Source organism: Platichthys flesus, chromosome 21, assembly GCF_949316205.1.
Source record: "Platichthys flesus chromosome 21, fPlaFle2.1, whole genome shotgun sequence".
Taxonomy (NCBI): Eukaryota; Metazoa; Chordata; class Actinopteri; order Pleuronectiformes; family Pleuronectidae; genus Platichthys; species Platichthys flesus.
The window spans coordinates 10,616,749-10,629,809 of record NC_084965.1 but is presented as its reverse complement, the minus strand read 5'-3'; the positions used below and the strand labels follow the sequence as shown (position 1 = coordinate 10,629,809).

General features: G+C 42.2%; 1 protein-coding gene across 1 annotated transcript in view; it reads right to left on the bottom strand.

Annotated features, from left to right (window-relative positions):
- cntnap2a (contactin associated protein 2a) overlaps window positions 1–13,061 on the bottom strand; it is a 305,794-nt gene that overhangs the window by 33,144 nt on the left and 259,589 nt on the right. The window contains exon 18 of the mRNA XM_062379226.1: window positions 6,319–6,489. Coding sequence (XP_062235210.1) covers window positions 6,319–6,489 — 171 coding nt within the window. The remainder of the gene's footprint in view (window positions 1–6,318; window positions 6,490–13,061) is intronic.

The window sequence follows — 13,061 nt, the reverse complement described above, 5'->3', positions numbered from 1 at the left end:
CAAATGTTAATTTCTAAAATACTATGTGAGTGTGTATGTGTGTGTGTGTGTGTGCACCACCTGTTCATTCCAGATGTTTTTGCAAGTGCAGTGGTGAGGTCACTGTCTGATGCCTCCCTGTAGGGAACACTGATCAAACTATAAAGTGAGTGTGTGTGAGTATGATGACAGAAAAGGATAAAGTTTAGATAAAGTGTGTGTGCATGTGTGTTCGTGTATGTGTGTCAGGCTGTATATCATCTGGATACACTCACCTAAATTATCTTCACAAGGCCAGAATTTTTAAATACTATTTTGAGACACTACCAGCCACATAAACTATGTTATGAATACACGAGAAATAACCGGCAGGTCCTTCATTTTATAAATTAAGGTCTGAAGATTGTGTTGCTCTGCCAGGCAATGTAAGAAAAAATAAACTGCAGTGAAGTAAATAAGTCAAACTTATATATAAACCACACATGTGAACAGTAATAAAGCAAATTCAGTTTCACTGCAATGAAGACATCAAGTCTTCATTGCAGTTAAACCAGGTAGGATGAACACAACGTTTTCTAACTTAACTCTGCACCATAGGCTGTTAATGAAAAGCTCTGCGCACAACGTCCAGCACACAAATAGTAAAAAGTGTGTTGAACTGCCTGAGGAGGACTCACTAATGTCTATTGTAATTACAAGACAATTCCAATAAGAGCAACACATCAATGTCCCTGACTTCATATTCACTTTCAGCTTTATGACCAATAAGGGAGCAGTCAGAACAATCAGGAAATAGTTTTCGTTGCAGTGAGGACGATTAGCAACTGTCACATTAAAACCCAATCTGACTCATTTGTGAATGTGTGTTACTACTGTGAGGTCACCATATAAAAGCAACATATTCAGGGTGCTGCAATATGTTGCTTATTGGCACCAGTGCGCTGCAGACACCAGGTTGATGAATAACCACCTCACTGCTTTCTATGTTAACGCTTCATTATGGTTTCATTAGGCTCAAATATGAGAGTGGATAAATGGATGTAGTCGTCAATAGGGAAATAAATTTTCTTCTTTTCTTTGCCCAATCAATATGCCTCGCCTCTTGTCTTTTTTCCCCCACAATCGCTTTCATCTAATTATCTCTCTTCTTCACCTATTCTTCTGTTCCTGTTGCCCTCTTACAGCCCTTCCGCAGCACACACAGTTCCTCTGTTTCTCGCTCATCGCCCCCCCTGTTCGTTTATCCCTTCATTTTACTTTCATTTTGCATTCTTTGTTCCTCTGTTTGCTCACTCTTTCGTTTCTTCCCTCCTTTCATCCACCCCCGCCGTCCCTGGAGTCGACCTCACTTCCCCTTGGTTCCTTCCCTGCAAACTTTTACTTCTCCATCATTTGTCGCTTCATTAGCTGCTTTTTCTTTCATTCACCATGCTCATGCTTCTTTCAATCCGCCTTTCCCTCCCTCCCACCCGTCGTTCTCTCCTTGTTCACTCTCTTCCTTGATCCCTTTCTTGTAGACACCACCGTTTCTTAGATGAGATGCAAAGACACGAGAGATCACCTCAGCAAAAGCCTGTCTTGATGCGCTGAGAGCATTAACCTACGTGATGAGTATGAAAAAGCGCTTGAGCACCCGGCAACCCACAACAAACAGCACAAACAACACAGAGCACACTCATGCGTGCACAGAGAGACACACAGTGTAAGCCCTCTGACAGGCTTTAGTACACTGAATTAATGATGTCTTTATGCACGGAGCAGGTCTGCGGGGCAAGTAGGAGCACCATCTGTTATTTTAAAAGCTGAAAGAAAGCCAAACGTGAATCAGAAAACACCCAATAGAAATGGTGCTGTAGTAACGCTGAACATTTTGAGAGAGAGTGTGTGTGTGTGTGTGTGTGTGTGTGTTTGGTTTTTGTTGTAGTTGTCACTGTGGATGCCCAAAACTTTTCTTTCCTACTCTGTCCACAGGCAGGAATGAAAACTAAAGTGCCCTCAAAGAGCAGAGCACACCTCAAGTATTTGCATAGCTGTGATTGGCTGTCATATCTGCAGAGGTGTGTGTGTGTGTGAGTTCAATCTGTGTGTGTGTCTTTGGCCTGGAGAAAACCCAGTGAAACTTTGCTGTATTTTCCGCAATTTGTTTTTCTATTAAACTTTTAACATGGAGGCAGATAAAGAGGAACGTTTTTGAATTATGCCTCTGCACAGCACAGCCCCACAAGATGCACTACGAAGGAGCTTGTGCACGTCAGTGGGAAAGATCACAAGATCGCTGCTCATGTGCATAAGAGTGCACATGTTCATCTAATGTGATCTGTCGCTCATTCACAAGGCTGAGGGCGTCCTCCGTGTCTTTTACCTGCTGTTTCATGGCACTTTTTGTTTTTAAATCTCACTTGTTTGTCAGAGTTTGGACACTTGAAGGAGGGAAACTTTAATCAAGAGCTGAAAGCAAGTTGCTGCCGATGCTTAAAAGAGATTTTAGCATCAAAAGCCAGACCCCTTCTAATGACTTAAATGCTTATCAGCAAAAGATTGTGTGTCAATAGACCAGAAAGAATGAGATGAAGACTGACTTCTGACCATTTAAAAAAAATAATAATCTTGAAACCAAAAAATGTTGGCCATTTTTTTTTATGTGTGTGCATCTGTTCTACCCCCCCAACCCAGCTGGTCAACTTATCGGATTATTCTCTTTACATAAGTAAATGTATCTTTGGGTGATTCACATTTACCGTATATCAGCAAATATTTGTACTTTCTAGTCCCCCCTACTCTACCAAGGTGCGCTTGCCGGCAGCCCTATTGATTGCTTTCGAAATGATACCAAAATAAAGAGGAATATGTAATACAGTGCTTTCTAAAATATACCAAAGTTCAGAGTTCTTGGTCTGCAGGTGCACACGCACATGCCCTATATATAGAGTCTCCTTGAGCGAGCACAGGTTCAGTTCCGAGCCGCCCCCCTGCTGCATGTCTTCCTCAATCTCTCTCCATTCCGTGCTTCTTCTGTAGAAATGCCCCAAATTATCTTTAAAAGAAATAAAAATAATAATCAGTAACTAAAGAGGAAGTGGTCCACTGGTCAAATCAGAGGGACACTGACTCCTGCAAGTTACTTTCAATAATCTAAGTACATTTTAAAGCAGTTTTACTCAAGATAAAGACTTAATGTGGTCTTTTCTGGAAGTGGTACATTCTTGTCTATTCATTTGTACTTTTACTTCAGTCAAATATTTCCGCACTTCCTCCATCATTGGGCTGGGGGGAGTTTTCAACTGAATTGAATTGAGTAAAAAGCCAGAGGTGCACGAACTGCTGCTAAACTTCAGATATAAACTTAGTGTGTGTCTGGTCTTTACATCAAAAAAGAGCGATAGGGATACCGTTTTATAAGCTGTGGTCTCCAGCAGGAAACCCCACTGAAACTGTTTATAACCCTTGGGCAAGGCTATCAACCGCAGCCTCTTAAGGACTCAAAGCATGGCGCATACATACTTTCCACTGAGCCACAGAAGTCAGGCGCCTTTGCATTCAGGGACCTTTATCTGTCCTCAATCCTATTACCAGTCCACTTCACATGCTTCTCAATGCGCTTTAATGCCGCCTCTCAAATGTGTCTATGCCTACTTCTTCCCATTAAGATTCAAAGAGGAGCAACAGCCACCTGATAACTTTGAGGCTGCTGAGGTCACAGTAGTGTGTGTCTTGCACAAAGTCGCGTGTGTGTCTGTGTGTGTGTGTGTTTATGTGCTTTGAGCTCCTGCAGTGGCACAGCTCTGCTATTCTGGCTTAATGCTAGTCATTTCATGCCCTGACTGGATTGTAGCAGATACAGTTTTTTGCCCTAGTGCGTATGGGAGCGAGTGCGTGCGAGTCGTTATGTGATTGTGTGTCTAAATGTGCACTGTGGGGCAAAATGCAAGATGATAGCAAAGGAGAAGAGAGAGGAAATCGATGTGGGGCCGTTTTGAACGCCTCGGGAGACACACGCACACAAACGCACACAAACAGAAACAAAAACACACACGCTTCCTATCTCCTCTGGCCCGCTGTGCAGCCATGACAGACTAGACACTTACTGCTTCTTTACCTGTACTTTTTTGTGCCCGTTTGCAAAGTACAAGCCTTTGGCAAAACTCTCACTGTACCTGCCTCTACAGCAAAATGTCATCACATTGTTTAATTTTTTCCTGCAAGAATAAGCGTGTGCGTGCATATGTTGGTCTCTGACTGTGCAAAACCAAGTTTTAGCTTTAAGAGAATCAGCAAGAAGGTATAAATAAATTTAAAAAAAAAGGTTGTGGAGCTTTTAGGCCTCACACCAGGTGACATAATGCCATTCGGTGTAGTGGCTTTGAAAAGCACTTTGACCACAGAATTCCTCTGTCAACTTTGTGTCTGCTCAGTGGTTGGATTTTTTTTTTATTGGGTGCAAAACGTCGGGTCAGGCACTCTAATGTTTAGATCCCTCTGAAACTCAGAGAAATGCAATTAGTCAATCATTGGCAGCCACAGCGTGCCAGGAAGCCCTTTCACAATGCAGCTCGGCAATTAAATAGAAGCCCGAGATTTTGAACGTTCCTGATCAAAGGAGCTCAGTCAGTGGGATGCTAATTTCAGCTGCTGGAATGCAATCCCACTCTCTGTTTATACTTCTTCCATTTCATTCTCACATGTATTTAAAGGCCTTCATGAATAACATTGTATGATGAAAACTATATATATATATATATATATATATATATATATATATAAAGTCTATATTCAAAGGTTGGATTCAGATTGCCAGTTAAAACAGCTGAAACCAAAGACACAGCTGCCACATCCTCTTGCTTATTCACATTAAAACTATAGGTAACTCACTAAAAGTCTGAAATGAAAACTCTCGCCTGCTGACTGGTTCCCTGCAGCCAGTGTCTGATTGTTCGATCTCCAACAACGCTCTGCGATTATGAGTTCACCGGATGTTAGGACAATCAAACCCTGCCATGCAGTGGTGAGTCCTCTCTGATAAAATGATCCGGAGCAGGGGTTGGAGACCTTTACAATCCAATAAGCAATTTTTGGCCAGAGAGAAAAGATCCGCCTGAAGCCGCATTTGAGCCCTTTACCATTAGCTAATAGGTGGAAATAAAAATTCCATCATTTGTTTTATTCCCAAGGGCTAGTCAAGATTGTTTATGATATTATAGAAGTAATACAACATAGAAAACAGTAGACATATTAGGTGTTTCTATTGCAGGAGGTTATTCCCTTCAGAGATGACATACCAGCACAGCTGAGAGGGGATGTTTTAAATGTTCTGATCTAGTTCAGTTTTATTTTGAGGTCTGACAATAGCTGCGAAGATGTTTTAATGAATTATTCTTTCATATAATCACTGCCGGTGAGAAGCTTTCCACCGTGTGATACAATCTCCTGAGCTGCCATGAAACAAGCAGCAATTCTAGCAAGTTTGAGGATTTGATCAACTTTTTTAAAGAAATGACCTTTACCCTGCTGTTCCAAAAAGACTCTCGTTCTTTCCTCCACAGCTGGATAGTTTCTTAGCAGAGCGCTTGATCTAGAACATCTGCACACGTTAAATGTTGTATTACTTGCAAACTTAGTGGTGGTGAACACAAACAGATCCATCCAGCTGCTGTTTTACTCTCAGTTTTTCACGGACTCATAGCTACCTTATGCAAACACCCAATAATTCCACACATAATTGACACATTAAAAAAAGTGTTTAAACTATTTCTGGCAACAAATTATAAAAATGTTGATGTTTCTATTTTACTACTTAAATACAACACAATGCGTGTTTGTGTACATGATAAAACAAAAGTAAATAGTATGAAATAATGAACCCATTTCACCATCAATCCATTTGTTTTAAAGATATCTTTGTAAGAGGACAAAACAAGAGGGTAAGAGAGAGAGTGTGTGTGTGTGTGTGTGTGTGTGTGTTTGGGTGTCACAGAGCACTCGTGTTTTGTCAACCCTGAAAATGGGTGATTTGGTTAAACAGAGGTTCATAATGGACATAATTATTGCACACACCAATCACCTTAAATAAATGATTGCTCTCTCTTGCAGTGGTGCCATAATCAGGAAGGCAAATGGCTTTTTGCTGATGTGTGTGTCTGCATCTGCCAGTGCCTGTGTCATACTGAGTGTGTGTGGTGTGTGGGTGTGTGTGTGTGTGTTTGGTGAGTGAGCGCGCCCAGCACTGTCAGACTAGCTGCTGCTGGATCAAACCTCGCACATCACAGTGAGAGGGAGAGTAAGAGAGACCAACAGGGAGAGAAGTGACTCATGTACACACAGCACCGCTCGCCTGCCTCTTACATTTGAGCTCCAAGCGGATGAAGTCGGCGTTGCCCAGGTTCTCCAGGAAGACGCCATAAGGTGCGCTGGTCTTGAAGTAGAAGGAGATGTCTGCACTGGTCTCCCCCTGGAAGGTGGCGAAGTGCAGGTAGGACGAGGGCGTGGTGAACGAGGCGGCGTTCCAGTAGTTATCTGTTGGAAAAACAGAGACGGTTATATCTTTAACACAACATCTCTCCGTGGCACACAGCGCCATTCAGATCCGATAAGCTGCAGAATAACTTCCTCTCCGAATTCAAAAGGCTTTACATCCATTTTCATTTCATTACAAAGGGCTATAAATCTTCACTGGATAAAACATTGCTATCTCACAGTCACTGGTTAATGAGGCTTATTTAAAGTCCAAGTGTAGGTTTTAATGTAGCCCGTGATTTCCTACAACTTGAAGCATATTCAACAGAAAGTAGATGATATCAAAACAACAGAGAGAGAGAGAGAGAGAGAGAGAGAGAGAGAGAGAGAATTTTCTTTCCATGTAAATGAATACCTGGGAAGAAGACAAGGGTACACGCGGCAAACGTTTCAGATTACAACCTTTTCTAATGCCTTTTGAATGAAGCGAGACCAGCCAGTGCTAATGAAGACAAAGGAGCGGCACGCTAAACAGCTGCTGATGAATTATCAGACTGCGGTTGATGAAGCGACTTCTCCGCCGCCTTCCCTCAACCTCGCCATATCTGTGTGTCGGTCCTATCACTCAGGGAAGACGAAGAGCAGGGGGTGGGAGAGGAGGAGGAGGAAGGTGGGGAGGGAGGGGGAGGCGGAGAGGACCGCTGAGGAGAGAGGACAAGAAGAAGAAGACGAGGAAGAAGAGGCCAGGCGTGGGGTGAGAGGATAGAATATTGAAGAAGTGGAGGAGAAGAGGGGAGTGAAGCAGTGCAGAGGGCAGATGGCAGCGGGGGGGGGGGGGGCTGGGGGGGCCATGTGGAGGGCAGGAGATGGAGGAGGAGAGTGAAGGCTAATGTGTTATCAGCTGTGTGAGATCCCTTTGATGCCTCAGAGGACCGGCCTCAGACCCTCCACCATAACCCTGCAACACAGGAAGAGGGGAGCAGCGGTGTTCGGGCTGCGACTACTGATCAACGGAACCAGCGATGAATGTTTCAATGATTAAAAAAATATATATTACATGGTATATACATGCATAAAAAATTAATGATTCCCATTTCTCTGAAGCCGAGACGATGAAGGCAAATTGAAACTGCATATTTTGTTCCAACCTCAAACAGGAAGCTGCATCCAGAGGACGTGTCATCTGTGAAAGGAGTAGTGAAGGGCCGTTCTAATCAGGCCTGGTTCCTTGTCCTGTGTTAATGCTCCGGAGCCACTTTAGAATTGTTACCTCGACATTAGTGAGTCCTCCTCAAACAGTTCTACAATATATTGTCACTTTTTGAGATATGTTCCTCATACAGTCAGCCATTTGTGAAATGAGTAGGTAGATGAGTTACAAAATTTTATCCACGATCAAAATTGCTGCTGGTTAATTATCTGTCATGCAAATAATCTGCTCATTGACTTATTTCTGCACCAGTGAGCTTCCTTTCAGGCGGATGAGCTTACAGCCATTTATGTGTGTAAATTGTGCAAATATGTGCACATGTATGTGTGTTGGTGGCTGTGCATCTGTGTTTGTTTGTGTGCGTCCTCTGGTTCAGAGCGATAAGAGTTCCCCTATGACAGGGCTGAGCTCCTCCACCTCTTCTCCTTGCCTCACATCCTGTCACCAAGGGCAGATAGCGGCCAAGCTCGAACGCCCACATGCACTCGCACACACACACGACCACCTACTGATGCTTTTAATTTGAAGTCACTAAGAGGTACAATTACTGACTGATTAAAAGAAGTTGTTTTCATGATTGCAGCATGTGCAGAACTTTTGTAAGGGCACACAGTACAAATAAGTAAAATGGTAAATGGACTGTATTTGTTGTATATAGCACTTTTTCAGTCTTATTGACTAATGTTATCGTTACATCACATGCTGCTGTCATGCCATCACGCACAAATGCATACAGCGCTTCTACACACAGAGCTTTTTTTCTATTACACACCATTCAAACACTGTCTGTATCTTTCCAGAGGACACTTTGATCGAGCCACCGACCTCCTGGTCAGTGGACAACCCTCTCTACCTCCTGGGCCAAAAAGATCATGGGAGGGGTGATGCATACTCTGCGTGTGCTGTACGTACCCCACTCTGTCAGTTTATATTCGAAGAAAGCCATTTGATAGTGTAATGCAGTCTATACAAGCCTTATGATTTGTCTACAGTTTTATAGGATGCAGAGATTATTTGAAAAAAGCATCTTTGAACATTACATGATGTAATTTTCCATTTCTTCTTTATAACTTCATGATGTCACATATCTCATGATATGATCAATATAAGCTTTAGATTGTTCCTCGATTAATAGCGGACATGTAATGAAAAATGGCATATTTTTGTTGACCTTTGACTGGGAGGTACCTGCAGGTTATAATATCACACAGTTGTAAAAACCCGTCCACTCAAGTTTCTCATGTTATCTTGTACACACATGCAGGAACACACACACACACACGGAAAACAATATCCTGCTTCAGGATCAGATGATCCACAGGGCAATAACATCACAAATACATAGATAACACAAATATGTAACTTATATGTGGTGTGATCGCTGTTTTTATGGACTAAATAAGACCACAAAAGCTCCATGCAATAAAGCGAAAGTAAGGTTGAAGACACAGAAGCAAGACGGACACAATGATATGGAAAAGCAGCTGGGAGGTGAGTCACGCTTCAGGAAGAGGGAGAGATACCGAGAGGGAGGGATGGAGGTGGAAGGGTTAGAGAGGATGGGTTGTAAAGGAATCCATGGTGTGAGAGGCAAAAAAAAACAAAAAATCTTTGAGCTGAGAGAAGTGAGAACTGAGTGTTGGTGTGAGGATACTGATCTCGAAGCCCAATCATGAACCTCTGATTGCCCTAGTGCCAGATTCACAGATGCAACATGGTTGGCCGGGCTCCCCGACTCATTTATCTCTCCCGTATTGAAGTGTTTATCAAACCAAAAACAGTATTGGCACACGAATGTCCTTCCTGACGGAGACATGGCAAATATTCCACCAGTAACCATGGTACCTTGATGGTTGTGCAACCAATTTCAATTTATTGGAAACGACCAGCTGACAGACACACAAAGGAGGGACCTCTAACCTGCAGTGTGCATTCAAGCAATTTCTTTAGGTATGTATTTAAGAAGCCTTCATTCCTCCTGTCTATGAAGTTCTCAAGGTGAGACCAAAGCTGAAATCCTCGTCCTGTTTTCACCTCTCCTGGACGTCCTTCAGTATATCCGCGGCCTCTGTTGCTCAGCCTCTGGAATGTTTGAATGGTGTTTGTGTTATTCTTTCAAAGCTTATACTATATGTTTTATGGTTTCAAGGATTTTCCAAACATCTGAAGCCGTATTAAACTCATCGTCGTGCAAAGAGCTGCACCAGGTGATGAAATTCTATGAAAATTCTCTAAATTAATTCCTGCCTCACAGTTCAGAAGACTAGATCCCGGCTACTAACAAAGAATCTCAGCCCTTCAGAAGGATCCTGAGGTGAGAAAGTGTGAGCAGTTTGGTAGGAGGTCTTTAAAGAGGCTTAAAAGTTTCTTAAGAAGAGGAAGAAGAGAAAGTGGCATTGTTAAGTTATCTAAAATAACAGCCTTCCGTTTTAACTAAGTGGTACAGCACCTGTGTGTGAGGACTCCTATCACTACTGCTAATGACATTTTACCAGATCCCTGATCAATGCTTGGAAAGCAAATGATTAAAAGCAGATGAGGAAAGAGAACAATCTGCTGGTGCTGTTTCTTTCCTCCTGTTTTTTGCAGCCTGCATTTAGGTGTTGAATTCAGAGAAAGTTGTTGTGAAATCTCAGTGCTCCAGCAAAAGTAAATCAATCCCATTTAAGCAGCTAACCAATCTGTAATTCCCCTGCACATTTCAATGCAGACCCAACAAACCTCTGACTTAATTTTTTTTGCACTAAATTAAGAGTTTGAGCTTTAATGATGATGGTTTTTAAAATTTTGTTTTTTAACATTGATCCAGAAATTAATTTCTATTTATCACTGAAAGCAGCTGTTGCCCCAGGAACGAGTGTAACAAATTAACAGACACATACCCAAACAACCCTACTGAGCTGCACAGGCTGACATGGTGTCAGATACAGTTGTGAAGGGTCAAGAAGCCAAATGGATGATTCATTTGTCTATGGTTGACCAGATGGGTTATGTGCCAGGACCAGCAGATGGTACGGATGACTGACTGGACTGTCGCAGTCCATTAACACGGACATTTTCAACCACACACACACACACACAATCAACCACTCAATTCCTGCACACTGTTGGCACTCTGTGACTTTGACTGACTTTTAACAGGCGAGCAGAGTCTAATAGCCGACTTCTCTTCCATAAAAACCCATAATCCTAATCTACCGTTCAGCTGTTTACTCCACCAACAAGAAAAGTATGGACCTGCATGTATGTAACCTGCAGCCAGTCACCCGTCAAAGATCTGCAGATTAAATACACATGAAAATTGCATTGAATTACAAGATGAGTACAAACAGTTAAAAAGACATCTTTTATATTTTTTGGATGTCAGGAGAGATGTAGCTTCCATTACGGTATCGTTCTAATTGATGTCAAATATGAGCTATTACCGGTCAGGCACCGCTTGTCTCGCTCGACTTGACGGAACGTCGCCGGACTATAAATATCCATCGATAACAGCTCTTATTAATTATCGCAATCCGTGTACATGCTGCATGTAGACACGATGTGACGTCTAAGATATCTTATTAGATCTCTGAACTCAGGCCTGCCAGATCACTTATTAGTAAGTTTTCCGCAACAGACTTTCTTTGCAATCTAATTTAAATTCTGCACTTATCACGTCTTCCACAACGTACTTCAGGTGCTAAGTTGTCAGGAGGATTTATCATCAAACGACTGAACAGCAGTACTTCTTTTGGAAGGCGACACCTCTGCCTGTGAGAGTGCCCCCAAGGGTAAGGCTCAGATGTCACTGTTCAAAACACTTGAACCTCCATATACAGTGTGGTGTTAAACTGTGGCGCATCACAGTTATATTTATTCTCTGCTCATTTTCCCATTTTCACTCGGACCATGTATTTCATCTCATCCGTGAATAATTGAGCCATATGTGGCACGTCATTTTATGGTCTAGCTACAGTATGTTCACGGTAAATGTAGCAATTGAATCTCCAGGTAATTAGTTGGAGTCTCTCAACTGAGACCTGCGAAGCGTTTCAATCTTCAAGCCAGCTTGTCATCCGTTTTTAGCACGCAATCTTTAGCGCTCAGGGGTACCATCACACCTGACTAGAACTGATGCAGTGTAATACAACCTTTAGCCAATACTTGTTGTTGTTTATAAGAGGTTACATGCATTTATTATTTTAATTTAGCCGTATAAGATCATATTGGAGGCTGTGTTGCATTACACAAAAAAGTATTCCATCTTGCCTCCTTGATTTGTATAGGGTGGACAAACCAAAGTTAAACACCTTTCAGCATCATGCCATGAAGTTCAACTCCCACACAAATTGCCGCCTCCAAAATGACCAATAAAACTGTAACATCAAGTATATTTAGAAGTAGTTCTTCTAAATATAATTAATTAAAAAAATAAAAAGGAAATGTTAGAGGCAGCACCTTTAATGTTAAAATTACTTCAATTAGAAAGACGTAACAAATGGGCATATAAGTGACAAATCGGTACAAACCAATTCATTAGTTTTGAACCATCATAGGTGACCCATCTGCACATTCCATTTGTGGTCCCTCATCAGACCAAGCATGTCTCAGAGCAGGTACATTAAATTATAATAATAGAAGATATGCTGCTTTGCTTCATTTGCCGTCATTTATTTTCATTCTGTTCTATTAAAATGTCCAAAGCCTTTTAACATCAATAAATGAGCCTAATTTTTCTCTGTCTGCTCGTGACTCTATGGGCTGCCATTAAACTAGCCATGGAAATGGGCTTCATTAAGGCTGGCGCGCGCACGCTCGCACTCACACAGAAAGTCGTCCTCCCTCTTGTACCCACCACATAGAGACAGAAGTACACGTACAGAAGCTTGCACATCCGCATCCACACATAAGTACCTCCTCACAAAAACTTTCCCTGACTGACTAAGACATTAGTCATTTGCCTATGAAAACCCATTATATGGCCGCCAATCATCATTGCTCGCACTGAGACAGAGCTCCATGCAAAGTATGAGAAGCATCAATCATGTAGGGAGCACCTATTCACGTGTGACATTTTTTAATATACGTTTAATATGCCTTAATGGGCAAAATTTATAATGTATGCTCCCATGTTCCGCTGTCTTGGCCAGCACTATGGCAAACATACCTCAAAGTCATCTTTATTTTAAAGTTACTTTTTAAAGTTTATCCGGCCACTGAATATAACAGAGGATAAGTCTCTCTCGTTCTCGCACACACGCACACGCACACTTACACACACACTCAATCAGATGTGATGTCGTGGGTGATTAAGTTGTGGTACGTTTGTGCGTTGGCAGCTCAATGATGAGGGGACATTATTGAGAGCGGCACCAGAGTGTCGATGAGGGGACCATAATGAGTGAGACATCAGTAGGGAGGGAGACAGACAGACAGACAG